Raw genomic sequence first — 26,325 nt, 5'->3', positions numbered from 1 at the left:
TTTTTCATTTTTCATTTTTGTTTCATGAGAGTGTTAGTGGACTTTTAATATCAGTGAAAAGTATTTTTATGGTAAATAATTATTTTGGCCGTGGACTTTTAAGATTGTTGAGATCAAACTTCAGAGTCATGTAGACATATACAGGTATAATTCTGAGTAATTATATTTGTGCCTGTGCACTTTTTATCTTTATTATTATTATTATTAATATAGATAATTGGACTTCAATATATGGGCCAAAGATACTGCAACTGTTTCTGCAATTCTTTTAAGATCAGACTGAATAATAGTAACAGAGCCAACAGTGTCAGTAAGATCAGTCCAAGGCATTCCAAATCATGTGGCTTGCTAAAATCAAGAATAGGGTCTGAAAGTTATGAAGTATCTTTGTCTGAATCGTCTTATGATTTCTCAATCTTCACTCATTTAATTTTTGTTGCTGTTGTTTTGTTTTGCTTTGCTTTCTCTTAACTTCAACTATGAGTTTTAGGACCATATTTGCTGCTCTGGCTCAAGGCAGAGATAATCTTTGATAAAGTTTATGATATAAATCAGATGTTTGAACTACTGTGTGTGAATATGACTTTTTTTTCCCACCTTGGAAAATTTCAGGAGGAACTGTGTAAAAGATTTTTTTTTTCTTCTAACTCTCCTTCTGGGGCATTTGCAGTGGGAGGAAGACTTTGTCTCAAAATACGTGGTACAGTTCTGTGGCCTTCAGTGTTTGAATGGTATTTGATACAAGAAGCACAAATGCTTAAATTGCCCTTCAGTGGTGCCAAACGTTCTTATTTGAAAAATAAGTAAATAAATAAATAAAATAAAATTGATATGTATGACTTTTCATATAGTCCTTGTTTCAAAGCTTATGCTGTTCTTTACTGATTATTATTTTGTGGTCACTTTTCTAACTTGTAAGGTCTTGCAATTTTAGTGTTAATTTTGTTAGTGAATAGCAGTGTTAGCATATGCCATTAACAAATGGCATAAGCTGTTATTTTGTAATTTATTGTTATTAATATCTTATGGCCCCATGCCATTTCATTATTCAATTGGAAGGATGTAGATTTAAAAAGCATCTATGTGAAAATAGTACACTAGTAAAGTAACTTGTCTAGAAAAGCCACCAAATCCTGTCTCTGGTCCTGTTGTAGAGCAGTATGAGCTGATCTCAAAGGAATGAGATCTAGATACTTAGGACCATATCCATATTCAAATGGTGCCCTTTGGTGAAATGTATTTCCTCCCTGTATTTGCACCAAAATCTCATCTCCAATAAAACAGAGGAATGAAAAAAGACCAGCCTGCCCAAGGGGAAGAAACTGTCGGACAGTCATCAGTATGATTGGATCTTCAGGGATGGCAATCATGCAAGCTGCTGCATCTGCACACACAAGACTTCTGCCTCTGAGGGAAACATTTATCAAAAATACAGCAAATTTATCCTCTCCTTTCTCATTTTTACCTCAAGAGGGTACAATATGTTCATGAAGATTAAAGGGAATGTCTTCTTTTGCCTTTAGGTATCTTAGATTGTTCATTGCAGAAGCATAAAATGAATGTTTTTAATGCTCATTTAGCTTTGAAAATTGCATCGCTATCTAGGCAATGAAAAATAATGGTTTCCATTCACAGTCAACAATGAACAAAGAAAAGTTAATTTCTGCAAAATGCATGTCATTTAACTTTGCCAAATTGATCTTATACCTGTTTCTTGGATGAATAGTTCCACAACTGCAAAACATGGATGGTGATTTTATACTGCATCATCTATTTTACATTCATGGTTGTATTTAGAAATCATTCACTGAAATTAAAATTATAGATATCTAAACCTCTCATAATCCAAAATAACAGAGACTGAATGTCGGTAGGGTAAGACATTCAAATATGTCACTAGTTCATCCACTCAGGAATGGTATTCAACAGCAGAGCTCAGAGGAGCTTAACCGGTTTCTGTTTATGTTGTTTATCATTTTATTTGACAAGATAGTAGAGTGAGTTTGCTGAATATGTATGTTTGTTCTTTACATGAACTTGAAGCATGCATTTAGAAATTTTCTTCTAAAGCTTGGAAAATAATGAGGCAACTAACTGTGCAAGAATTTGGTCATTCTAACTAAGAAGGAATTTGTTAGAATATTGTCTTCTGTTCATTTATTTTTTTTTAATCTTTATGCTATCTAACAGTGTATTTGTTCATGAGCTTTTTAATGTATGGCTTGGGGGAGTCTCTATTTAGTCATACACATGTTTTTATGGATTTTTTCCCTATGGATATATTTTCCATTGATACCACCATCTGCTGGATCCAAAATTTTAACTGTTGCTCAGAATTCTCTGTGCTCATATTTATCTGCACTGTCACTAGAAATGGGATTGTTCAACCAGCATTTTTTTTTATTATTATCATTATTATTATTTAGATTTCAATATTCTTTGAGTGTTTGACCAGAATAAAGCCAAACCTTCCATAAAAACTGTTAAAATAAACTTGTGTTACCTCCTGGCAGTAGTGCACAGTTATCACAGGGTGACTGACAAGCTAAATTGTCAAAACTCAATTTTGTGTCTTACACAGCCAATGCATTTGAGCCTCTCAGTGGTACAAAACTTTAAGTTGTAGGCTCAGTGTTTTTATTGACCTCCTTCATGTTGTAACAGTTGGTTGTTTTATTTTGTTTTGTTTTGTTTTCATATAGATCAAGACGATAGTATATTTAGGACTAGACTAAAGGAGAAAACGATTCTGTAGGTGGAACCTAGAAGTTCCTCAGGAATGTAAGAAAAGCTAGGTCAAATTCCTGTCCCAGTGAGGTTTCTTTGTTTTCAGTTTAATTGTGTGGGTCCAGGCTGACTTTTATCTGTGAGAAAAATAACTAAAAATGAAAGAAGCCATGATATAGGAATTCCATAAACATAACCTAAATATTTATTTTATTTTAATATTTATTTATTTTATTAAGCAGCCAAAGGAATTAGTTACTAAAACATAGTTACATGTTTTTTCTTGTTTAAGGGCTTCTATCATCCTCTTCTATTTTGTATGCCATTTCTAGTCTTATACATCTCTGTTAAATAATACAATTTATTTATTTCTATCAATGTGATTAAATATACTCATTTACTTAACTGATCTTATTTCATTAATTGCTTATACTAAATTCTCATCACTTCCTGTTTTAATCTATGTATGAGTGTCGGTGTATGGTTTGAGAAAAAAAGTTGTTCTATGTCCAATTAATTTCTTCCTCCAAGCAGTGCAAACAGCATGTTGTCTTAGCACATCTAGTGAAAGTCTCATTTGCTGAATGATGACATTGAACACATTTTAAGAATGCTTCATTGCCATTCAAATGTCCTTTTGCAATAAACAGTGTGACTGTAGAACTCAAATGTAAAAGCCATCAAGATTTAATCAATAGCCACAGTTCACATGAAGATAGGTCCAGATTATACTCTCTGCACCTCCACTTTGGTAAAAAAGTTATTGCTTTGAAATATTATCAAATAACCGAGTATCCTTACACTGACCTGTAACTTTGTCCCTCTTTGGTTCAGTTCAGATTTTTTTTTCTCTGTGAATGTTTGCCACAAGAGTGCAGTTAGTTTGCTTTCCAATAAAGCTCCATTTAGATGTTTTGGGATTAGGGACAGAAAACCCATTTAGTACATTGAAAATATTCTCTAAAGGCAATAGCACTGTAAAAACTACACAGAACTGAGAGGGAAAAATAACTAAAGAAAAAAAAAAAAAAGAGAGAGAAAAAAAAAAAAGAAAAAAAAAGCAATTTTCTTTCCAGCATCCTGTAAAATACTGTTTATTGGGTAACAATGCTATAATCAGTCTAAGGTCAGTCTATAGGACAAAATAAAATGGCACTTTTTGATTGTCCAGCTCTCCACAGAGTTATTTGTATTACAAAAGCCACCTTGACTGTAGATTAAAATTTAGAAATGGTCAAATACTATTGGAAATCAAGAAGTGTTTTTGTTTGTTTGTTTGTTTGTTTTTCCTGGTTATATCCTAGATTTGAATACGAATATGACAGAAATCCCAAATATGGTATGACAGTAATAGTAAAACAGACCTTAGGTGTAGAATACTTGATGCTGAGTATTTCTGCAAGACTGAAAGTGTAGAATGCTTTGGAACAGAATTTACAGAGGTTTTTAGTGAATTAATAGCTTTTTTGGCATGTAAATTCCATTATTCTTTGTGTTGGCGCTTTTGGGTACAGGTAATTAATTGAAGAAATTGTGCTCTGTTGTTGAGTAGTCCAGTGTAAACAGTTCAATAGAAAACAAAAATTCTGTCCCTGTTTTTTATTTCCATATTTCATGTTCATAATACTGCATTTCAAAAAAAAATCACCATGATGTTTTATCAAATAATATGAGCAAACACTCTGGAGTGAACTCTTCCTTTCAGCTTTATATCATAGATATAACTGTGTTTTCTGAAGTATTGCATGCTGTAGAATGTAATTTTATCTGTCTAGAGCTTCTACCTGAAGGCATTTTTTCCAGGAAATAAGGAATGGTTAGCCAAAGCAACATAGTTTCAGTTTGCGGGATTCCTATTCTGAACATATATTTCACAAATATACTGCAATGAAAGGCACAAAAATTAAAGAAATAAAAATAGTAATGAAAAACAAAACTTGTTTTGAAATAACTGTAGCAGAAAATAAGTTACAGATAGGATTTAATGCCAAAGAGATAGCAGAATCATATCAAGTATGTATGTTAGTAATGGAAATTTTGCAGTGTGAAGTATTCAACTTTAGGGATTTGAATGCCACAGGGGCATGTTGATGGTTCCATTTGACAGTATCTGTTGTGGCTCAGGAAAAGCAGAGAAAATATTTACTTAATCATGGTAGTCTCCATAGGTTAACTGTCCAATGTGATTATTCTTCACAACATGTAAAATGTTGTGAAGGGCATCTGAAAAGTTGTTCTGAAACCAAATAGACTTCTTATGAATTAGAATCTGCTATAGGTATAATGCTATGTCACATCCTAGGTTAAATATTTTGAGCAGATTTTACGATTATCTTCAGCACTGAGTGCTTAATATGCTTGCATTTCACGTACTTAGTCACAGGCAAGGGGTCATCCAGTATTACTAAAATGCTGTTTATGCAATGCATACAAAAAGTAAGATAATTTTTAAAACCCTGAGAAGGGAACCCAGACAACCATAATTAGGCATCTCTTTTTCTTTGTCAACTGCACTGAAAATTTATAGGACATGTAGGGCATCTTAATTCAGACAGAAGAAACTGTAATGCTGTAGTATTTAACTTAGTTGTCTGGTTCACTGTTGTTTTTCATTCTTCTTTTAGCTGCTTGGATTTTTTTGATTCCTCCTTCCACAATTCCAATGAACATGAAAAGCCTCTCAGTTCAGGAGAGAAAAAACAGGGGATGCTAGAGATAGAAAGACGAGAAGGGAATGACTGAGCACAACCTCCACGTGCCATAGTGATTCATGTGATAGCGTTATAACAGCTTGTAATAATAAGGCTCTGTCATTCTTTATAGGCTGAATTTTTCTAGTTAGATGTTTGGTTTTTTAAAGCAACTTCTCATTGTTCAGTTGTTTTATTGAAATGACCATAATAACTCTGAGATATTTCTCCTGAATTATTAAAGTTAATTTAGCATTCCATAGTGTGAACAAGTAAATCAAGTTGGTCTAATTAGTATTACTTACTACTTATATTGGATAGTGTCTATATGTCTCACAGAGGTACAGAGTTTTCATTGTACAATGCATGATGTAAACAATCTAAATAAAACATTTGCATTATCCCGACAATTAGATTTCATAGTGCCCCAGGACGACTTTTTACAATCCCTTAAGCAAATCTTAATCTACTTTATCTCCTCCGTAGAGAGCATTCAAGATGAATCAGATATGCCTGGAAAAAGCAAAGACCTAGTTATAAGTTCTTGTGAGGTAGGTTAGATTCATTGTTTTAACATGAAGCCGATACACAGGAGACCTTTCTTTATTAGTTCTATTTCTTTCTATCTTTCTTTATTAGTTCTATTTCAGATTTTCTGTATGATTCTGCCCAAGTCTATCCTGAAAGCACTTACTGGGTAGGTGTTGTAACACCCAATTATCAGGTGCTGGCTTCAGGGAGAAGCAAGCATTTGTTCTGTGATGAAGCAGTCTCAACTCTGTGCTCAGCAAGATCGTGTAGCAGATACTCTTGAAATATATGCTAAGGCATATGAAAATAAGGGCGACAAAGCTGGTGAGGGGCCTGGAGAACAAGTCCTACGAGGAGCGGCTGAGGGAGCTGGGCTTGTTCAGCCTGGAGAAGAGGAGGCTCAGGGGTGACCTTATCGCTCTTTTTAGGTACCTCAAGGGAGGCTGTAGCGAGGTGGGGGTTGGCCTGTTCTCCCACGTGCCTGGTGACAGGACAAGGGGGAATGGGCTTAAGTTGAGCCAGGGGAGTTTTAGGTTAGATGTTAGGAAGAACTTCTTCACTGAAAGGGTTGTGAGGCATTGGAACAGGCTGCCCAGGGAAGTGGTGGAGTCACCATCCCTGGAAGTCTTCAAAAGACGCTTAGATGTAGAGCTTAGGGATATGGTTTAGTGGAGGGCTGTTAGCGTTAGGTTGGAGGTTGGACTCGATGACCTTGAGGTCTCTTCCAACCTAGAAAATTCTGTGATTCTGTGATAAGGTGAAGATTTATGACAGCCAGTATGGTTTCACTAAGGGCAGATCATGTCTGACAAATTTGCTGGCCTTCTATAACAGGATTATAGCATTGGTGGATAGGGGAAGAGCAACTAACATCATCTACCTGCATTTGACACTTTCAGAGATGGTATCTTTGTCTCTAAATTGGAGAGATGTGGATTCATGGACTTGATAGATGAACCACTTGATGGGTAAGAAATTGGTTGCATGGTTGCACTCAAAGAGTTGCAGTCAATGTCTCACTCTCCAAGTGGAGATCAGTGATGAGTGGCATTCCTTAGTACTGGGACTGGTACCATTTAATGTCTTTGTCAGTCACGTGAACAATGATATTGAGTGCACCCTCAGCAAGTTGCTGATGACACTGAGCTGTGTGATGCAGTTGACATGCTGGAGGGAAGGGATACCATCCAGGTTTGAGAGGTGTGCCCGTATGAACCTCTCATGAAGTTCAACAAGGGCAAGTGCATGGTTCTGAACCTGGGTCAGGAAAATCCCGAGCACAGATACAGGCTGAGTTGAGAGGGAATTGAGAGCAGCCCTGAGTAGAAGGACTTGGGGGTTTTGGATGATGAGAAGCTCAGCATGAGCTGGCAATGTGCCAAAATGCAGTCAACCATTGACCTACATCAAAAGCATGACCTGTAGCAGGTCAAGGGAGGTGATTCTCCCCCTCTGCACTCACAAGACTCCACCTGGAATACCTAAGCTCTGAGGCTGCAGACTTGACATAGCTGCAGGCTTGATCTTTGTGAGGATCTTGCCTGCTATTCTGTCTAATTTTTCAAATTTAATGGAGCCTAAGCATAAAAAAAGCATTGTTATGTTCTGACTGGAACGCTTTTGGGAAAGCACATGGACAAATTTGAACATTCCCAGTGAAATTTTCTGCTCAAATGGAGATGGACAAATCCACGCTTTCATCAGTATCTTCATACTGCAATTTGAAGTCATTTAGCACAACTCCACTTGAGTTTGGTCCTAGTTGGGTAAACCTGGACTGTTCCTGTCCTCCAAGATCTGGTCCTCTACCGTTTTGCACCTCAGCATATCCATGTGTTGTGGCTATGCTATGTGTTTCCTTTACCCTTTTCTACCTTTTCTAGCCTTCTGTTGCTTTCTAGCAATTCAACGCCTCCCCCCCTCACCCCCCCCCCCCCCCCACCTTTTCTTGGCTGTTTCTTTTTATGTTCTACAGGACCATGGTGCTTTTTTATCTCTAGAGTGCTTAAGAAGTTTTGGGTGTTCAGGAGATATGTGTCCCTGCTAGAGTTTGTATTTGAAGATACTCTGTTTGGGTTTTTTTGTACCCCTTAGTACACTGCTATGAATTACAACATTATAAAAAGAGGGCTATTCTCCTCTTGTGAAACTATAGCATATATATTAAAACTGAGAAAGGCAACTGAAGTTACCACTTAAGCAGAGCGGATAGGGTCTGGATCCAAAGACCAGACAACACAACATTGTTAAATATTGGACATAGATGCTGCAGAAAAAATAAGGGGCCATCTGCAAACATTTCTTCCACATACTTTTTTACAGATATGGCTTTTAAGAAGGCTCTACCTTTTAGGGTACACCAGCCATTTCCATACAAATAATGTTCCAACAGTCTATGTCAGGAACATTTATAATTCTCTCAATTTTGATAATGCTCATAGCTTTATCTGAAAGCACTTCAAGATGACATCTTGTATGATAAAAAAGCTGTTCAGTAATAAAATATAGTAGAGATCCATGTCCAATCTGTTACAAAAAGCTGTGATTAGAAACGTATACTGATTCATGGTTTTTTTTGTTTGTTTTTTATCCTTTCTATGTGGCTTTTATACATAAAATCTAACTCCATGCCCAAGAATTCACCTATCATATTACATTTCAATATCCTCTGTAAGTTAATTCACATCATTCTAGTTTTCTGAATGATAAGTTTTGGTTATCATTTCCCCAGAGGTTAGACAATGGCCATCTTTCCTTTGCTTCAATTTGCTGCTTCTGGGAAGCAATCATTCTACCTTTGCTCTTCATCTCCCCAAGGAATGTAATCATGCAGGAATACTTTTGTCAATTCCTGCTTAATGATTTTCATATCTGTGCTCCCCCAACTGATCTCTTGTCCTCTTTAATGTCCTCTTTGCCTGCGTTTTAAGATATCTTAGTGGTTATCTAGTCATCAGTAAACCTGATAAATAAACATATTTATTTTATATATATATATATAACATATATAATATATATGTATATAATATATAATATATCTGTATATAATATATATTACATATATAATATATATATTACATATATATATTATATGTAAACATATATCTCGCTCTCTCAGCTCATCTTCCTTCTCTGATGCCAGCTTCATCACCCTTCTAAGGGTGATGAACTTCTAAGCTCACTTATCTTAACATTATCTTCAGTTTCACTCTCTTTTTCCCTTGTTATCAGCTATAATCACTAGTGCTGACATTTTTTCTTGTCATTTAGTGATTTCTTGTCACTTACTGATTGGTTTCTACATGTTCCCTGTGCAGTCAATCTAAAATAATGCTGCAGTTGGCCTAGCCCCCTCATTGTTACCATGTTACTCACTTTTATGTCTATAACATTAAAACTCATCCCCTTAAATGTCAATTTGACCTTGTACATCAGCCTTGATCTGTCTTGCTTTATGCTGAGTCTTAAAGTTCCTTGAAAAGTGCCTTATGACAAGGCAGGAGTTGCTAAGGGAGACCTTAGTCTTAGTAGTATGAATACAGAATAATATTGAGAGGAGTGAGAAATAATAAAGCTGTTTTAGAAGCACAAATGCCTTGGATGTGGCTTTGGGTTTCTTTGGCTGTTCATGCCTTCATGTTCCTCAATATCACTCCCAGAAAATGAAATTGCCTTCTAGTTAATTAAATGCAGCCTTCTACAATGTTGAAAAATTTTATCTGAATAACCACTTATTTCATGGAGCATAGAATTTACCATGAGAACTTTTTTTTTTTTTTGTCTGACTGCTCATAATTTTTATTTTTATTTTTTTACATTTTCATTAGTTTGACTGGGTTTTGTTCAAAATTGTGATTCAGATTTTCAAATTTAAATATGCTTTTGTTCTCTATCCAACACATGGGCCAGCTGCAAATAGCCATATTCATATTACAGTAATAATTAATAGCAAATGAATAGTAATAATGATTCTGCTATAAAAATGCTAAGGTTACTTTTGTTTTCCTGCAGAGACATGAAGAAGTAGCATCTGGAAAATGGCCAAATTCTGTGAAACAATGATATTTTTATATACTCTTTCTAAGGAAATGAACTTTAATAATTTCCATCTTTCAGAATCATCTCTTTTTTGAAGAAAGATTTTACTGTCCATAACATCAACTCTTAATGCTTTAATCAATGTTTAAGCTTTTACTTTTTATTTTCCATTTTTATTTCCATATCTGGAAAAAGGAAAAGTTTAGAAAAAGAAGAATTATAATCTTTTGCTTTACCTATTTTAACTTAATCAAACCAGATTTTTCATTATAACAAATGTGCACTTAGAAACTACTTAAGAGACTGCGTATGCATATGTGATATTTCATGAGTCTTTGAAATTAGTATAGTCCTTAGTTGTTAGTATAGTCCTTAGTGAAATGCATAAGTTAGTACTGAAAATCAAAAGTACAAAAAAAAAAAAACAAAAGGAAACGCTTGCCAGGTGTGCCTTTTATATATTAATTAATATAATTATATAAATGGCAGAAGAAATCTGAGTTTATTAAATATATCCTGATAATTGCCTGACATTATACTGTTTCCTAACTTGTCCTAAATATTATACTGATCATCACAGAATGACAGAATTGAAGGGGTTGGAAAGGACCTCAAAAGGGTCCAACCCCCCTGCCAAAGCAGGTTCCTTAGAGCAGGCTGCCCAGGTAGGCGTCCAGATGGGCCTTGAATATCTCCAGAGAAGGAGACTCCACAACCTCCCTGGGCAGCCTGTTCCACTGCTCTGGTGGATTTTCTGTGCAAAGAGAGAAGGATTTTAAAGGAGATCATCAAGCCTGCTCAGATGCAGAGGTCTGTAGCAAATCTGGAGAACCACAAATTGGTCTCCTTGAGAAGGAGGTTTCACAGCTTGTGTTTGTTGCAGAATGTCTTTAAAATGAAGAGGTTTAAGTGGATAGAACAAATCTGTTATGAATATCATCTTTAATATGTCCATCTGGCACTTTGATAATAAGCCAAGCAAGACTTTGTTCCCTCTGTATACAGCATGAGGTGACTTGAATGAGTTTATTTTTTTCTGTAAAAAACAAAGGTTTTACATTTAAGGTCAACAGGAAAAAAAAAAAAAATCCAAAATGTATAAATATGATTCTAGTAGATTCTTCTTAATAAAGAGGTTTTCAGAAATACTCAGTATTTTGAATTCTAACACAAATATCCTTTCGTATTCTCTTTTCCAAACATGTCACAATGGCAGTTCTATTAATGAGTATTTTACCCAGAAATAAATTTAGCAGTAGCACTCCTGAAAGGGCAGTATAATATCTTCTGTTTGAAAAGTCAAAACCTATTGTGTGGTGAATTCAAGTTTGTGAAATGCTGAGTAATATATATGTCTAGTATGCTGCCAATGGAAAGTCAAAAAAGGACAGGAAAAGAGCAAACAATATTGTTAAGATGTTAAGCCATTCCCTGTTACCTGTGGCTGAAATTCAATCAAATTCAGAGTTCTTGTTTCTTGCTCTGATAGGGAGTGTTAAGTAGAAGTTGAGAATTTGTGCTAACCCTATAGATTTATTTATCTGTTTTTCTTACTCTGTGAAGGTACTGATGCCTTGTAAAATAATTAATGCCTATTCCTCTATATTTTAAGAGATTGTAGAGTAGGGATCAACATAGCTACTGTGCTGTAAAGCAGAACAATGCCAAAATATTATCACTAATTAGAGAAGAGAGAGTCTGACCCAGTGTTTTATCATCTTTTGAAAATACATGAATGCTACAAGATTAAGGCTCAGATTTTGAGCATCTCTTCTACAGGTTTTAAAATCAGAATTTATCACCTTTGATAAGGATAGGGTTAAAATATTTAATTTAGATTGAGATACATTTTTAAAACCTAAATCTTCAGTATGAAAGATAAATTGCATTTAGTCCATGAGCAAACATCCAGTCATTTTTCTTTTATGCTTTTCAATGAACCTGATTTCCTCTTCTAAAGTGATTAATATTATTCACGGGGGATATTCTCAAATGTGTTTTTTTTTTGTTTGTTTGTTTGTTTGTTTTTTTCAGGAGAGGAGGCTAATGGATGTGTGGGAAAGAAAAGGGAATATGATTCATGCCACTTATTTGGTTTCTTTATCTTTAGTTATTTATCAGTCCAGATGAGTAGACAGACACTAGAAGATACACTAGGCAGCTTTCAACTCATTCACAGTTATAGGGATCATAGCAATACATTTCAGCTCTTGTGTTCTAGACCATTATCTACAAGGACTTGCATATTAGAACTACACAATTTTTATTTCACTCAGAATTTTCTTGACACATTAATTAACCCCTTTCACGCTGCTTTAAATAAGCAACTTAAATATTGTTCAAGTATAATTCATATAATCAGCTTTTTTTGGATAGTCATAGGAAATTTTCCATTCCTATAAGTAATCATTAATCAATTCCAAAGAGATTTTACTTTACTCAGCATGTAAGAACAGTTAGTATTAGCCTATTCTGAAATTTTCAGTAGAGCTGTTGAAAAGCTTGTCTGCAACTGTAGCATGAAAATGGATTAAAGGTGATTCATTTGTAAGGGATATTAAAAGGAATCAATTAAGGGTCAAAGCAATCCCTAAATTGATTAGACTAAACTACTTAAAGAGATTTTTCTGAAACAGTAATTATTATGGAATCATCAAATGCGTATGTGTTCTTCTGTTTAATTGAAAAACTGTCTTATAGTTTGTACCAATGTGCATCAAATGAATATTCAAAAATTCTAAAAGCCTGGCTATTTCACCTGTCTTCCTGCTTATTTCTAGGCTAGGTTTTCTTCTGTCTAAGCTATATAAATTTCACCTTAAATTTTAAGAAGTAAGGTTGTGTTGCTTTTTGAATACACCCATTATATTTTACTTCCTAAATTCTTCAAATATTAAATATACATGTATACCCTGAATGAAATTCTGTTTTCCTGCTTCTATATTTTTAACCTTGGAACGAATATTACAATTGTAATTGAAGGTACACAGGAGCCAAAACAAGATAGACTGTCCAAAAAAAATGAAAGAATGCAATATATTCTACTCTGAAATAAGTTTCTCTACTGGTTCTATATCTTCCACCACCAAAAGTCTGTGGGTGGCTTTATTTCTTGTTACATCAACTCAATTTCTCCCAGTTAGTGCAAGCACTGTATTTTCTTTTATTTTTTGTTTTGTTTAATTTTGTTTTGTGAGCTATACCTGAAATATCATACGAATTGTCATAATACAAATAAAAAGGAAGAGAATTTTCATTGTTGTAATGCAGTATCAGGTTTGATGACAAGGCATGTAAGCTGTAAGAATAGTCTGGGAAGTGTCAGTAACAATACTTCTCAGAATTAAGTCTTCAACATAAACAGTTCAACAAGATAGTCAAATTAGAATAGAAGAATTAGATTAGAAATTATATCATTAACTGAAATATCTTTGTAGTTGAGAGAATAATGGATGCTGTATATGATATATGTGGGACATTTTTGTATTTAAACTTCTTTTACTCAGAATGGCACATGCAAATGTTATTTACTTTCTACTTAGACCATTTTCATTTTTTATTTCCTTTTTCTTCTCTTTTTTCTTTTTCTTTTTTTTTTTGTTGTACATTTTACTATTTCATTCTTACTAATATTCTCATCAATATTATTTCCAGTATTATACAACTTCCATGTGTAATAAACAAGCAAAATTTGGCCAAAATTTTGCCTCCTATAGTGCCTGTAAATATCCTCATTGGCTAGTGTTCTCACAAATTCAGGACATTACATTTTGGTAAAGTGATCTAAAAAGAAAAGAAAAAAAAAAGTACTACTTTTGTTTTTCCAAAAATGAGAAGAAAAAGGTACTTGTGTGATTCAGGTACTGCAGACTTGAATCATTTAGGTCCAAGCATTTGGAGCATCATTTTCTAATACAAATCTTACATAAAAAGGGAACAATGAAGTGCAAAATGAATGATGTCATTCTGTCTAATGTATCTGTATAACAATTGTAGAAGAAACTAATATTTGAGCTGCTGATATGCGAATGACCTGGCACCTGAGTTATAAACATTCTCCTCTAAAAGGCTTATTGATTTTTTATGCTCACAACAAAGTAAACAATTTTCATATTGCAGATTAAAACTGAGTTACAGAATCACTGAATGGTTGAGGTTGTCTGGTCCAACCCGCTGCTCAAGCAGGCACACCTACAGCAGGTAGTCCAGGACCATGTCCAGATGAATTTTAAAGATCTACAAGCAGGGATTCTCTGCAACCTCACTAGGCAACCTGTTCTAGTGCTCAGCCCCCTGCACAGTAAGGTGCTTCCTAGTGTTTAGACACAGTTTGAGAACAGCAAATCCACTTTTTACAATGGAAATATAGCTGGTCATGCTTCAAAATCTCTCTGAGATGAGATTTAGATTAATCTTTAATAGTATTAGCTTTCTTTTAAAACTAAAATACTACTCACAGTGACACCCAAGAGATGATGCTGTTTCATGTATACACCTGGCCATGTTATGATGGGCTGAATTAGTTGCTTCTACTTAGAGTACAGTAAATTACCTTACAAAGGTTAGTGCCTTATATGAAATTACTAGGCACATGTTATTAGAATCATTCAGCAAAGTGTCTAAAGAATGGCCTAGTGATCTACATGGGTCTGTAGAGGCATCTTAGTAATGCACAAAGAAAGCATTTTGGCAAACCGCTTTCGATTACTGTTTTAAGTGTGCTGTGTGCACTCTCTATCTATGCAAAAAAAAAACAGATCTCCAGGATGTAAAGGTGCCGTCTTCTGTGAAAATAATTACAGACACTTTTGTTTTCTTGGTTTCTGTTTGTGAGTAGAAGAAAATCTTGTCTGAACCATGAATGGGAATATATGTCTATATAGAGAGACAATATAGATAGATGAAATAGATATAGATATAAATATGTTTATGTCTTGTGATGATATTTTGTGATATTTATCACAAATATTTTGTAATCTTTGGTTCTGAGTAGTGCTTAGATACACGATGAATATCCCTATTTAAAACATAGGGGAAAAAAAAGTTAATTTTTACAATGTTAATATATTCTGTATATCCACTGATTGCATGTGAAAGTAATTCATTTTATGATCCAGTAATTCAGAAACACCTGAACTCTTCTCCCACCACACAGCACCTGAAATTTCACAAGACCATCCCTTTAGGGTAGGGAATGTATTTGCCAATTTCAGCCCAGAGGGGATTGTAACTAGAATTGTAAAGCTCTGATGATAGTTTTATAATGGAAAGCCTGAAATAACCTCAAGTACCACCTCACCGATGTGATTCTATAATGCATAACCAGTCTAATTTGGAACTAAGAGTCAGTTATCAGGGAATACATTTGTAGAGCTAATGTTGTTAACTTAATTTTCCTCATTTCTTGGTTTTGAATTACAGTTTTCTTTCAAATAAAATCCACTGATGAGACACTTAATGTTTTTCTACTTTAATTTTGCTCTTCTGATTGCTTTTATAGTTGTCCACATTGTCTTTATGTTTAGCTCCCTGGTGTAGTCCTGGAAGTGAAATCATCACACAGATCAAAGTACAGTCCTGATATCCAAACTCTTCCAACTACATTAGCTTCATCATAAATTGATTAGGAAGAGCATTGCACAGGAAATGATTATCAACATGGCTTACATTAAGAATGGAACTAGTGCTCCAAATGTGTTGTTTGTCATTTCTCTGTGTATGTAAATACTTGCAGCCCTGACAGTTCCTTAAAAGTGATTTGAGTCTTGGTAGACACTGCCAGTTTTGCCATGGAGTCTGTACTTAGATTTCACAACAAAGCTAAAAATGATTTCCAGATAAAACAGAAAGAAAATGAGAATGAGTAAACAAAATTTCAGACTGCCTATTATAGGATTTAATACCTCTTTCTTCTTTCCATATCTGTTACAGATATAATAGTAATGTTTTGGGGGAGTTTGGGGGTTTTTTTAGATGAAAAAATATAATTAAGAATTCAGAATGGGAATTATTCTTTCAAGGAGAAGAAATCATGTGCTGTACTGCATTATTCTCATTTGTGTAGAAACAATTAGGTCTTTTAATATGTGAATCTCTTGAATGGATCTATCTTGAAATTGTGCCTGTGTAGGGAATAAAAGCTCTGTTATTGCTTCATTAGTCTGCATCTAGCAGTTATGTTTCCCAAAGCAATTTGCAGCATCCTCCTTTTACTGTCACATTTAATCATTTTAGAATTTACTTTGAAGATACAATTCCTTATGTGTGAATTTCAGGGTATAAGCTAGTTCATTCAAAAATACATGTTAAGAGAGTTAACCAGATTCTGGTTAACTTGTCTGGCTGACAAGTGATAGGATCAATGCCACATAATTAATCCATTGTAGAACTGCATAATAAACAGAAGATGACACTCACTGCTGGTTGATGTCCTATAAATTTCTGCTCTACTTGAAATTTATTATTAAACCTTTTTTTTTTTTTTTTTTTTTTTTTTAATCAATGTACTGTTATCGCCGTATGATGGTTTAAAGCATGAAACTCAATTTATTTAATTTTGTGATTTCTCTTACTAGTGGCTAGCATTCAGAAGCTTCCTGCTGCATCGGTTCTAACCGACATCAATTTCCCCATGAAAGGAAGAAAAGGAATGGTTGATTGGGCACGAAATTCAGAAGACAGGGTTGTCATTCCAAAAAATATCTTCACCCCTATGTCAACAGGTAAAGCATATCAGTACTTTAATTTTGTGTTGGCTTTAACAAGGAAACTCAGAATATTTGTCTCACAGGACTACTATATAATATGGAATTAGTTATTTTATTCCTCTTTAAAAGAGAGACTGTACCCACAATTTATCCCAGAGAGAGAGGATGGGGCTTTATTTCAGTATCTTGAACAAAAAGTGCTAAAGAAATTCAAGACACTATACCTATGGTGGTATGAGGTGGCCTGAAGCACAGCTCTGCTGAACCTCCTGATGCTTCTCCATCCTGGAAGACTGTGTCATTCCAAAAGATAACCTAACTTTTACCAAAGGTTAGTTACCAAAATTTTGCTCAGCAGGCAAATTACCCCACCTTCAGATCCAAATTACTAATGCCATTGCAGTACAGATCTGTAGCTTCAGAAAATTTACTTGCTACTCATTAAAAGCTAAAGACAATCTTTGAGGATACTTCATTATAAAGGTAGATGAACTAGCATGGATGTCATGAATGTCATTCCATAGTGATGGATTTTTGAAAATGTGATTTTCAGTGTTTAAATATTTTGATGTATTCCTGAAAGTGCTACATCTTTGTGACAGAGTTCCAGGTTATAATTCAAAATGATGATAGTTTATTTAAAATGAAATTTCCACTGGAATGATAAATGGTATTCAGTTTTTTAGGCTGAGCAAGCCTTGGGAGACAGAGTTTAAAAAACTTTTTTCCTTACTCTTTCTAGAACTAGATGAATCAACTGTATTTGTACTTGGAGCAGTGCTGTACAAAAATTTAGAACTCATTTTGCCCACTTTGAGGTAAGAAACTCCTTTACCATAAATACTCCTTTACCAAAAAGGGGGGAGGGTGAGCAAACGGCTGTGTCATGTTTAGTGCTGGCCGGGTTAAGCCACGACATACATTAATTAATCTGTTTCAGCATCATAACTACACTACATGTCAGGATGAAAGCAAACAATCAAATCGATTGTGTAAAGGCAATGACAGATTTTTTTCTACAGTTATTTAATATATGTATTTGTACATGTCACATAAAATACGCATACATGCATATTTCCTTCATGTTTACTCATTAGTATGATGGAAATAGCTTTTTTATTAAATTGTTTTAATTTATATTTTATATATTCTGCATTAAGCTTAAATAAGGAAATGTTCCTTTCAAAGTATGCACGCTGACAGAAGTTAATGCCACGTATAACTGTGCTTCAAACTGTTGTTGATCTGGTCTGTACAAGTGATCTAGCAACAGCATAATGCCTCGATGTACTAAGCATCTCTGCACCAGATCTACAGAGGTCTCTACTAGTACATGCCAAGTACATTTTCAGTATAAGTTGTATTCAGAAGGAACAAGAGAGTTATAGTGAGGATCCATTTTAGAAATAAGACATGCATGTGACTGTGGTTGGGAGGGCTATGCACATAGATAGGGAAATAGGAAGGTCTCCTGTTTCACTTTGTCCATTCTGTACTTGCTGGCAGACAATTTGGAAATAAACATTTCTCCCTTTCTCAATTACTGGTTAAGATCATTTCATCTTTCATGACTAGTATCTTATTTCACATGATAGTTGGTCTTTTATTTTTTTTAATTTTTTTTTACAGTAAAATAAACTGGTGCATGTTGCATTGCAATACAATCACTGTTACTGAACTCACAATAGAAAATATAATAATTAGAAAATCACTGGATCATCTTTCCTACTCTATTTCACCAAAACTTCATGAGCTGAAACAAAGGATGGAAAAACAAAAGTTTTTTTTTTGTCAAACTCCATTTGAAGTAAAAAGACTCGGCAAAAGAAAAGAAAAAAAAAAAAAAGTAAAAAAGAAACAAACCTTCCCAGTAAGGGTGCAATGTGCTGTGCAATGAGGAGCTGCAGTGCTGGGGATAGAAATCTTTCTCAGGTAGATCCCAATATGAACAGTGATGTCTTGGCAGGACACCTGGCAGCCTGGGGAGGGCTGTCGAGAGACATCTATGCCTAGGGCATGGTGTAAATGACAGCTCATCTACTTCTGAGATGTCAGTAAGCACTTTCCATTTGCTGTGCCAGTTCCTGAAATTAGCCAGGAGGAAAGTGATGTTTGTGGGAGATTTTCTGTGGGAGAAATCTTCTCCCTTATTCAGATAAACAGATCCAAATGGCTATCATATTTAGCCCTTTTTGTCTGATATTAGTGACTATCTGCTAAACCTAGGAAAGAATTGAGGTTGCCGTGTACCCTTCAAACCCTAATCTATGATCACGCATCTTCAGCTCACAAAGGACAACAGTTTTAATTTACAGAAAGCAAGTGTGATCTTTTGAATGCTATATATTTGTTCATATGAACAATTGTTAAATACATTTATTTCATCTACTAGAAAATTGAGATTTATAGGCCTTACTACATTTTCACTAGAATCAATAGTATCCCAAGTAGAAGAAGTAGGGAACAGGGACATAAAGTTACAGCTACTTAAGTACTATGGACTTCGGAAATTTTCATCTCAGTTCCCAATTTGTTGTTTTTATCTGTTCTACTTTCATCTGCTTGCTGATTTCCACAGCAAAATTGACCATTTTCCTGTACAATTTAGTTCATAGAGAGGTTTTGTGAGCTTCTAAAGCAAAATGGTCTAATACTATGTGTATCTATTCATAAATGAAGTCTTTAGAAATTTAAATATGAAGATATCCTACTTGCCTCTGAATATCTTCAGTATTATTTTAATCTAATTCTCAGAGGCCCAAGAAAATGAAAGAAGCACTATTACTTTCTCTTGAATAAGGAATAAATGTCGTGATCAATCTGTAATATAAAAATACAACCCATATTCCTGGGTACTGGTAGTCTCATCTTTGTTAGGATTGTAGCACCTCAGTACTTCCCTCCACTTCTATTTATAATGGAATTATACTGAAACTTCTACAGCTTACATCTCATACTTCACTGGAAAGTGTATCATGCTGGATTTCTTTGCCTATGGTGATCATATTCAAAATTCGATCTCATGACCTTAAAATAGTACCTCAAATGCTGTACAGTTCCAAGCAATTCAAACCACTTCAATGTTTATTCAGGTATAAATCTGAATTAGAAAAAAGTTGTAACCATGTTTAGTGCTGAATTTGTTGCCCTATTAGACTCTTCAGAAAAATGTATGAGGCAAATACTGTAAAATTTGAAGGGAGGTAACATCTAGTTTTTATATGACGTGTAAAAGCATGGTAGCCATACACAATGTGAAAATTAAAAACAAACAAAAAAAATTTTGGAGAAATATCTCATGTAATACTGCTCTAAATAAAATGATACTTAATTTGTTAATGGTGCGAATAAAGATAAACAAAACAATGAACCAAGATAAATTAAATAACATGGTCTTGTGTTTGAGTTCAAGGGCCATTTACACCTTGAAAATGTGATAAAAGAGGTGATTTCTACTGGCCACAGTTGAAAATCCAGAAAGCTTTAGCATTTCCCATGGGACTTTATTCTCAGTTTTTGCTGGAGTTAGGGTGGAACTAAAATAAATTTTTAATTATATGAAACCTGTTTATTGTGGTTTTCAAAAGAACAGAGGTAACACATTCCCATACATTCATTAATAACAGCACTACGAAGCTAGAAAGCTTCTTCATTACCAGAAGGAACATTTTTGCTTAAAACAAAACAAAACAAAACAAAACAAACAACAACAACAAAACCTCTCAGAATATTATTATGTATCTTTAAGGGAAAGCTTTCAAAGCACCTAGTCACAGAGTCCCCATCTGGTACATCACAGGTGTTCTGTGAATAAAATGAGGATTTCATTATCTAAAACAGACTATATGATATATTTCATAACCTCAAAAATTAACTGTTTTAGCACATGGACTTAATTTTTCTTGTTTTTATTAGCATAGAGTCTGTTAACAATAAGTCTTGAAGTTCTCATTTCAACACAGTGTGAGATGAGAACTCAGCAATTACATTAATCAAAAACTTTCTGAAAAAAAGGAATTAATTCAACTGGTATGTGTAAATTATTCAAAGAATTTGTCAGGATTATTTAACACAAAATGCTAAGGAAGGGAAAAAAAAAATACTTTCATATTAAAAAAAATCCCTCCTTAGAAAAATAGAATAGTTACTTTCTTTCGATGCACAAGTAACTAACTATATATGATTCTATTCCCTAATATACTTACTTTTCTGTATTGCTCTCTTCTTGTAATGTCATATAGATATTTTCTTAATATTTAAATATTTAATATTTTGAGCACTGTAGACTATTATTTCCATATATCTTGCATCCTTGAACATGCACATAATATTGTCAGATTCAAAGAAAATTGATTCTCAGTACAATACTCATTTTAAAATATTATAATTATTCTCCTGGGCACTCTGAAGGAATTCACAGCATATTGCCATATAGTAGGATAGTTTTTAACTTTTCCTTCAACAAATAAGATCAATTAAATTATCAATAATTTTGCTGTACTAAGCTTTTTTTGCCTGCCAGTTATACAACCACCTTGTTTTTCCTGCTATAATTAACTGAAATGTTCTCTTTCTCCATATGAAACATCATTCCTAGCACTCTCTGTTGGATGCTGTAGAGCCAAAAAAGCCCTTAATCTTCCCTAGGTCAGCCAATGCGGTTTGTTAGACTGAGGGTGGAGAACCTCAAACAGTATATTTACTTTGTAGCATTGTAGTAGTAGTAGTAGTAGTAGTAGTAGTAGTAGTATATTACTTTGTAGCACTGCTGCTATAGCATCTGTAATTTTTCTGTAATATATACAATAGTAAAAAATTGAACTAAAGTTTCCTTCATGTTGTCTTGAGACAGGAACATGCCTTTGTAAGTTCATTTTTTCTTAAGCAGTGTAGAGTCATTCTTAAAAGAAACGGAAATCTGAATTTAATTTCAGATATAATCAATATGTATACCCTGATATATATCTAAAACAAGCAAACAAAACCAAACCAAAACAAACAAACAAACAAACAAAAAACACTCAGAATATATACCCTGACAGAAAAAACAGCTATCTAAAATAACTCTATTTTATTAATATTGTTATTAATTCATATCTGGGAAAAACAAACAAACAAACAAACAAACAAACACTGGTGGAGTGGCTCTGGAAATTCTTCCTAAGTCTTTACTTAATCAAACTTTGTTATCTTGAAGAAGAAGGAGAAGAAGAAGAAGAGGAGGAGGAGAAGGAAGAGGAAGAAGAGGAAGAAGAATAAGAAGAAAGGATATAAGAATATTGATGGATATAAGAACATTGATAATGCATTATAATTACATCAAAATTACCTAGTTTATTCTTTGTTACCATCTTCCTATGGATATGTCTTTCTATGAGGTTTTCTTCTTCTTTCTGTGTGATCGGAGAAAGTTTGCCTGTGTTGAAAACAGCACTATATACAAAGGAAATATCATAAGGAACACCAGAAAAAGTCAGTCTGAAGAAGCAAGGATCAAAGACGTGAAAATTATGTCATGTCGATATGCCTGTACTAACATAACCTTGACAATATTAATTCTGTCCTAGATAGGTAGCTATGAATTATACTAATTCATGTTTAACCTAAAGAGATACTGATGATGAATAAGAGAACTTAAAAGAAAAATATTATTTTGAGCAAACTGTATTATACTATTATTATTATACATATAATATTATATAATTATTATATTATTATATAATAGTTGCATTATTATTATATGGTGATTATTATATAATTATTGTAATTTGATACAGTTGTATTATATAGAGTATTATACAGTTATTATATGTAAAATATTATAACATGAAACTAAACTAATCTGACTTATCTGAGAAAAAAAAAAAAATTGCTTTTGGTGGCATTTCAGTTAGGGCAAAACTACAGATTATAGTTTAAAAATATTTAAATGATGAAGTTGCCCACTCATATACCAAATGCAATGATTTTTCAAACATTGGAAACAGGTATTTTATTTCATGAGAACAGAATCAACAGAACTGTAGGCTCTCCCATTGCACACATCTAACTTTAGTTAAAATTCAGAAAATTCAGAAAAAGAGGCCAACACAGCACTCTGAAAGAAAAATGACTCTTGCCTATAAAATGTAACTAGTACTTTGAGAAAAGTGAATGATATGCACTCAAACATTGACAGTGCCATCAATGTGCCCTTCTAATTAGTAAATCATATTTTAAGGACCGGCATTTCTGCCACCATCATTGCTTGTCAGACTTTATAGTGTCAGTTATGGTGCCTAATGTGCGACAGTTTTTACCATTTATGAACAAATATGTTTTCTCTATGAATGTTTGACAACTAAAGTAATGGAAATTAACTGAGACTCTTAAATGTTATACCAGCAGCTTCATTTAGCAATATTAAGCTAAATCTTCCATGTTTATATGTTCTTTTTTTTTTTTTTTTTTTTTTTTTTTTTTTCCCCACAGGAATTTTACAGTTGTTAATTCAAAAATCATCGTTGTTACTATACGACCTGAGCCTAAAACTACGGATTCTTTCCTAGAGATAGAACTAGCACATCTGTCTAATGTAAGTACAAATAGATACTCTTCCAGGAGTATGTATCAGGTCATGCGAGAGAAAGAAGCAGGATTGTTTTAAATATCACATCATAAAACCTAGTAAAACTAATAAATTCAAGTCCAGGAATAGTCTAATGTATTTGGAAGAGAAAATACACTTGTTTCATGCATGTGTATATGCAAAAGAAAATTTTTGTTTGAGTTTTGAGGTCTTCATTTAAACAGTAATTTGTAAGAAAACTCATTTGTAACAAAATTCATTGCTTTGATGGTTAAGCTGAAAATGTAGTATTGCGCTGAATGTTTAACCTTTTGTTCCCTGCATAGTCAGTAGAGCTACATAGTGCTTCAGGAATTTTCTTATTTTCTTTCATTATTTTATACTTAAAAGCCAGATGGTACCTACTCTGTTGTAGCAGACTGAAAAAAAATATGCTCCTGTTCCAACTTAGGTTGTCTCTTATAAATTTTTGTGCAATTATTTTTAATTCAGTACTTTTTGTCCTTTAGTTTTATATTAAAAATGTTTTAAAACTGAAAAGGCATTCTAACTATATATAAATAATAATAGTAATTTCTGTATTTGCTGTCGGAAACCCCCCTGCAGCCAGACAGAGAATAAAATATATATTTTGCATTAAAAAATTGTCATGTATGTTATATAATAAAGACGGGAGTATTTTATATGAAGGCATAGCAAATAAACTGTTTATATCACTATGACATAGAGTTTACTTTAAATAAACTCATAAACTCACAATTACAAGACAGTTACTAGAACTTTATTACATAATACTGTTTTGAAAAGGACTGTAAAGCTTTTGTTATGAACAGTTGCCCAAGGCCTTACATAGTTTCAGTCAGTAGCAAATTTGGACTAGTGTCTCTGGGCAAAGGTATGACAAAATCTCTTTGAACTCTAGATTACATTTTACTCTAAAATTACATTTTACTCCAGAGTAGGAGACAGACTGTTTTGCTGTCAATGCTAAGTATGACCCACCATTCAGTTCCCCCCCTTCCAAAAAAAAAAAAAAAAAAAAAAGGATACAAAGAGCATCTCAGTAAAATTTATTGTAGTATAGTATACAAGCAGTAAATAAAAAAAGGAATAGAGGTGAACATAAGCTGATCTGACTCCTACCTATAGTACCTCTCAGTAAAATTAGAATTTAATTGATAACAAACTGTGGAAATTTTGCCTTTTTTTTTTTTGCCTCTTTCTTTTTTACGGTTCTCTGCTTCTGTTTAATTTTAAGATATTTTAGAGAGTTTTTTTTTTTCTTTTCTGAACCTAAGTTACATCATCTATATTAAAACAAAATCTCAGTCTCTAATATTACTTTTGTACCTATCAGAAGAAAATTTCAGTAAAACTGAAATAGGTATACTCCAAAGTAGATCACAAATTAATCCTATATAAAGACACCTTTTAAATAAAATATTTGATCTTAAAAGATTATTACTGAGAAGAGTTTAGGGTATTTCTCAATTCTAGATTTTAATTTCTACTATCTTTGCAATTATTGTGGAACTAATATATGGGATTTAGATAAGGAATATTGGAGAATTACTTCTGTAGTTTGAAATTGGGACAACTACTCACAAAAGTGAAAAGTAGCAGGTAGGAGAAAATTAAGATTGTAGTTACTTTGGTCACTTATGCTAGATAAGAAATAAATTCAAACTAAACAGATAAGCAAACAAACAAACAAAAAGCAATGCTAGTAAGCTGCATGTCAGCATGAACATACTGCTAAGTCCAACACAAGCTATTGAAACAAGCAGTACACAAGCAAGGCTAGAGTAAAGAAAACCTGAACCACTCTCCCCATAAGCTGAAATTCTGGAAAATTCTTAAAGAGTAATAGATTGTTTTGTTTTTTTGTTTTGTTTTTAATCCCTTTGAATAATCTATAGAGCTTTTGAAGCTCTATATTCTATTTTGAAGCTTTTGCCAAGTTTCAAAATCACAGAAATGAGATGAAACTTCTTTGTTACAAAAGGTCAGTTTAGAGACACCTTGCTTTGTCAACCTTTTGGTAAGAGAAAACTAATGAGTATTGTATTAGCTCATGTCTTGAAAAAAAAAAAAAAAAAAAAAAAAACAAACCTTGAAAATGTATATCAGAGCCAATTCTTTTGACCTTTTGTTTCTGTTCTTGTCCTAGAATTTAATCCAGAGAAGCAGCAAGTATTTGGAACAAATTCTTATTCCTTAGATATATGTGGTGCATTTATGTGCAATCTTGATCCACCTAGTAGTTGGATAGGCAGATACACTGACATTTCAAGACCATACTCTGGTCTTGAAAGTCTGAGAAGGAAAACCAGTTTTACATTTTTAGTTACTTTAAATGTTTAGTGACTTTTCTATTCAAGGTATAACCTCCACGATGGGACTTTGATTTTTAAATAATGAGATTGTATATACATAGAAACATTTTTTTGTAGGTTTGGGTGTTTGTCACCTTTTGTTAGCTGAAAACAAGAGTTTATCTAATTAAAATATCACAATGGAACAAACTTTGAATGTCAGATACAGAAATTAAAATAAAACTATTATTACTGTATTCTTAGAGTTTGAACATTGTATATTAATGACCGAATAATCGTGATGTCAATTAAATAGACTAATTATGAAACAGAACATAAAATATTAATATTTTCTTTCATCTGCTTTTTTGGAATGTCTCTTCTTATTATTATTTTTGTTCTTTTCAAACCTTTGTTCTTGAAATGCTTTTCACTTTAAAATAGTTTGTTTTCAAATGAATTTAATGACTAATTTTTAAGCAACCTCTAGAGCATGCCTATATAGGAGTATACCCACACATTTGCTAATCCACCTCCCTTTCCACTGAATTACTTTGATAAGAGATTATGAAATAAAATGAACACGGTTACTTAATAAGAAAGAGTTAATATCTTTAATTTAAATTTGCATTTGAATATTAATTTATTCAAAATTTACCATCATAGCTTTGTTTTATAACAAAATTAGCCAGTACATTAATAGAAAGAGAGTATTATTTTGGGGAAGGAAGTGTAAATCATAATTCCAT

The 26,325-nt window shown here is 33.4% G+C and overlaps 1 protein-coding gene across 4 annotated transcripts in view; it reads left to right on the top strand.

Moving 5' to 3' along the window:
* The window catches only part of ADGRB3 (adhesion G protein-coupled receptor B3), a 464,270-nt gene that overhangs the window by 257,883 nt on the left and 180,062 nt on the right, over nt 1-26,325 (top strand). For all 4 annotated transcript variants that reach the window (XM_032183547.1, XM_032183546.1, XM_032183544.1 and 1 more), the window contains 3 exons: nt 16,562-16,708; nt 17,436-17,511; nt 23,165-23,267. In XM_032183547.1, the coding sequence (XP_032039438.1) occupies nt 16,562-16,708; nt 17,436-17,511; nt 23,165-23,267 (326 nt within the window). The remainder of the gene's footprint in view (nt 1-16,561; nt 16,709-17,435; nt 17,512-23,164; nt 23,268-26,325) is intronic.

Source organism: Aythya fuligula, chromosome 3 (genome assembly GCF_009819795.1).
Source record: "Aythya fuligula isolate bAytFul2 chromosome 3, bAytFul2.pri, whole genome shotgun sequence".
NCBI classification, from domain to species: domain Eukaryota; kingdom Metazoa; phylum Chordata; class Aves; order Anseriformes; family Anatidae; genus Aythya; species Aythya fuligula.
This window is presented reverse-complemented; position numbering and strand designations above follow the sequence as displayed.